The 3,652-nt window shown below is 50.9% G+C and overlaps 1 protein-coding gene across 1 annotated transcript; it reads right to left on the bottom strand.

Annotated features, from left to right (window-relative positions):
• Nucleotides 1-26: 26 nt before the first annotated feature.
• On the bottom strand, nucleotides 27-3,521 carry MBD4 (methyl-CpG binding domain 4, DNA glycosylase; the record flags this gene model as incomplete). Its single annotated transcript, XM_057383100.1, has 7 exons — nucleotides 27-273; nucleotides 408-511; nucleotides 1,127-1,276; nucleotides 1,503-1,637; nucleotides 1,933-2,007; nucleotides 2,362-3,164; nucleotides 3,373-3,521. Coding segments are annotated over 7 exons (1,494 nt in total), but the record flags the coding sequence as incomplete, so codon positions are not given.
• Nucleotides 3,522-3,652: the final 131 nt, after the last annotated feature.

Genomic DNA, 3,652 nt, shown 5'->3' with positions numbered 1-3,652 from the left:
CCCAGCGAGCTCCAGCCCGGGGAGGCAGCTGTGGGCACAGACCTCCACCTCAACAAGGGACAGGCACTACAAAACAGTGACACGTTTATTTAAAAATAAGCAATGACCTCACCCAGGACATCACACAAATATTTACACCCAGAACCGCAAGGGCGCTCAGGGGAGGTGGCAGGGCCAGCTCAGCCCCAGCTCAGATCAGTCGATGCTCAGCTTCTTCCTGTTCTCCCACAGCCACGTGTGGTACACGTTCAACTTGTGGTCCTGKGGCTGCACCTGGGACACGGGGAAAACACTGAACAATTACTAAAACACCTTAAARCATCCCATTGCTCCAACATTGTGTTGGTTTTCTAATGCCAAGAGGCCAGCAGGTACAAGCCCCATGGCTGCTGAAGGGCACCACCCACCTCCTTCCACTCGTTGACACAGAAGATTCTGTAGGAGTCGTTGCCATACTTGCCAATGCCGTGCAGCTCGATTGGGTATCGCCAGGCCTTGCTCAGGTACTCACCTGCAGGGCAGGTCACAGCACTGAGCACTTGCACACACTATGGACACGAGCAATGGGGCAGGAGCCTCTGCCACTCTTACAGGTCTTTACTTTGGCACATTTCAAATGAAAAATGCAAGCTTGAGGTGTTTCCTGGYGAATGCAGGCCATGAATCTCCACGAGTTAATCTTAAATACCTCTTCAACAAATCACTGGGGAAGTTTTAATCAACTCTCTCTCCTCAGAACAAAATATTCCTCTGCAGGTTCTGAGTATAGAGAATATCAGAATCAGAAAAATCCCAGCTGGAAGGGCCTTCTGCAGGTCACCACAGCAACCCTGAGCAGAGCTGCATACAACAGTGCTGCAAACACAGCAGTGCTGCTGCAGGTGCTTGGGTCTCCTCTATGCCAAGAACTTTCCTGGTCACCCACAGAACACAGCGTGGCTGGCGTTTCATTCCCAGTTCAAACTGGGATCAGCAGCACTGCCTGTGTGACACCAACAGATCCCAAACGCTGCACAGAATAACCCCCAACCCACCATGCACAGGAGAAACCAGAGCAGCCTCTGGATCAAAGCTGTTTGCCTTTTACCAGTGCAACCAAGATTGTCCAGATGCCAAGAAAACCCACCGGAGAACTTGATGATAGTTTTGGCTCTGAGTTCGTAGAGGCCAAGAGGTCTGAGCAGCTCTGACATCTCCTTCCAGTCTGCAGCCCTGGCTACCTCAGGGGAAGGGTACTTCTTCAGGAACTCCCAGAGCACTGGAATGGCCATTTTCCCTGGAGAAACAATCCTGTCAGCAGAAGGCTGGGATGGGAATTCTCCTTCTCTACTATCCATATGCTTTCTTAAGTGAGCTTTTCCATGGTAAGCTGCCAGCTAAGGATTATTGTTTAATAAATTAATATACATTGATTCTTTCATTAATGCCATTAAAACTGGCAGCTGTTTCAGCCCTGTAACATTTCCCAACATTTACACACCAACCTGTGCTAYTCTACTTACCTGAAGTTTTATTGAGAAATATGGTGGCAATGAGAAGCTTCCATGGATCATGGAAGAGGGTTTCTTGGACAAGATTGAAAGGAGAACGTGGAGGGGTCCATTTTCTGAGGGTCTTCCTTCTGGGTGGGCTGGGGGCTGTACAGGGGCAACACAGGAACGTTTATTAGACAGGAAAGGATGGAGTTACCTATTTAATTAAAAAAAATAATTCAGATGAAGGCCTCTGAAGCWGATTGATCTTTGTGGAGGTGCTGCATGTAGATGGAGCCACGGCAGTTCCCACACAGCCTTTACAGGGCTGCAGGGGAYTGTGGCTCACTGGCACAGCTGCAGCCACAGTCAAACTAAGGAATTTTCCACACCATCACTTGATCCTAAGCCATCCTATCCCTCCCCCATAAAAAATGTATTTCCCTAAAGAATACAATACCTTCTTTGCTGTATTTACTGGAAAAATATGGACTCGTTTTCCTTCTCTCCACTTGTGTTCGTGGGACAGACTCTTCTGTAAAAAATAAAACTTCAGCATTAAGAAGAACCAAGTATTTTGCTGTAATGTTTCACACATTCCCACTTTAGGCTGTGATGGAAACAGAAGGAATTCTTCTCATGTACAGAACACAAATGTGCCTTAAGGCCTCTCCAGATCATTGTCTGACACTGTACAGCATAAGGGTTTGGTACAGTACATTTCAGTTTTTAGTAAGTCTGAATCAATTTAAATGTTATTTGGATAAAAATGAGACAGATTTGGATGTCAGAGCAGCTTGAGCTGAAGCAGAACACATGGCTTGAATAGTCAGGAGAGGCTCTGGCAGAATGTGAGGATGGAGCACATTGTGCTCTCACACACACGCACCTGGTGACRTTGTGACTGCTGTGACGCTCATCCTGTGCCACGGCTCAGCACCCGCCTCAGTGTCAGATTTGCCATCCTGCCCACCCAGATCCCGCAGATCTGGCACTGTCCCTGTCTCCAGTCCACAGGATTTCTGCTCAGAGCTTGCAGCAGGTGTGTCACTGGAGCCTGGCCCCTCCTCTGGCAGGTGACACAGCTCYCTCTGAGAGCCAGCAGCCACTGAGCTCAGCCGTGCCCTGGATGTGTGTGACAGAGCTTTCTTTGCATGCACAGGATCACCCACGCCCCGGCTGTCAGCTCCACTCGTGTGTGTCTGCCTACAGACCCTCTTGTTCTCAACACACTCAGTCTCCCGTGTGCTAGAGACTCTTCTCTGCCTCTTGCTCTTGGAGTCACCCTGGTTCCTCCTTTCTGAGCTCTTCCTAGGTTTCCTACTTTGGACACTTTTCCCACCTGACCCCTTTTTTTTGGTTTTCAAACCCTCCTCTTGGTTTGTGCTTTCCACTACTAAATCTGTGCTTTTGRAAGTAGATGTAACATCTTCCAGGTGTCCATTTCCAGCCTGGATGWTCTGAATTCCAACTTCAGCACCATTCTGTGCCTGAAGCTCCTGCACTTTGCTCTGACAATCTTYGTTCTCCAGGTCACTCCTTGCRGCCCCTGTGCCACATGCCCTCATTSCTAAGCGTGTGCTTCTTCGAGGAGCTGTAAAATCAAAATCTGCTGCTTTCAGTGTAGTCTCCCCAGTTTTCTGTAAATACTCCACAAGTGCTCGTTTTGACCTCAGCTTCTTCCCTTCAGGGCTGTGATRGGAAAGGAAAGTAAATTAGCAATGGCTTTCTCATTCTTCTGCTCTTCCCTTTAAAAATACTTCAGTAGTATATAAAAACCCCCAGAACAAAGGACAGGAACAGCTGTCAAGGCGATGCCTGCCCAGCTGTCTGTGACCCTGACAGAAAGGTCACGCAGAGCTCAGTGCCAGCCCCGGCTCACCCTCACCCTCAYCCTCACCTGATGAAGCACACRTCGATCCTCCCGGCCGTCCTGCCCGCTCGCCGGCGGCTGCTCACCCGCTGCCAGCCCGGGGGGATGGAGCTGGGGCTGGGGATGGGATCGGGACCGGGGCTGGAGTCTCCGCTGCCGGCTCGGGGGCTGCAGGAAGAGCAGGGTCAGTCCGGTGCCGGGGGAGCTCCGGTGGTGGCGGGGGACAGTGCCGGGCACGGGCCCCACACGATCCGGGGCTGGCCCGACACCGTCCGCACCGCTCCGCCGAGCCCCGCGCCCCGGTCCC

The sequence above is a fragment of the Malurus melanocephalus genome, unplaced genomic scaffold, assembly GCF_030028575.1.
Source record: "Malurus melanocephalus ecotype Western Australia unplaced genomic scaffold, MMel_1.1 scaffold_607, whole genome shotgun sequence".
NCBI lineage: Eukaryota > Metazoa > Chordata > Aves > Passeriformes > Maluridae > Malurus > Malurus melanocephalus.
This window is presented reverse-complemented; position numbering and strand designations above follow the sequence as displayed.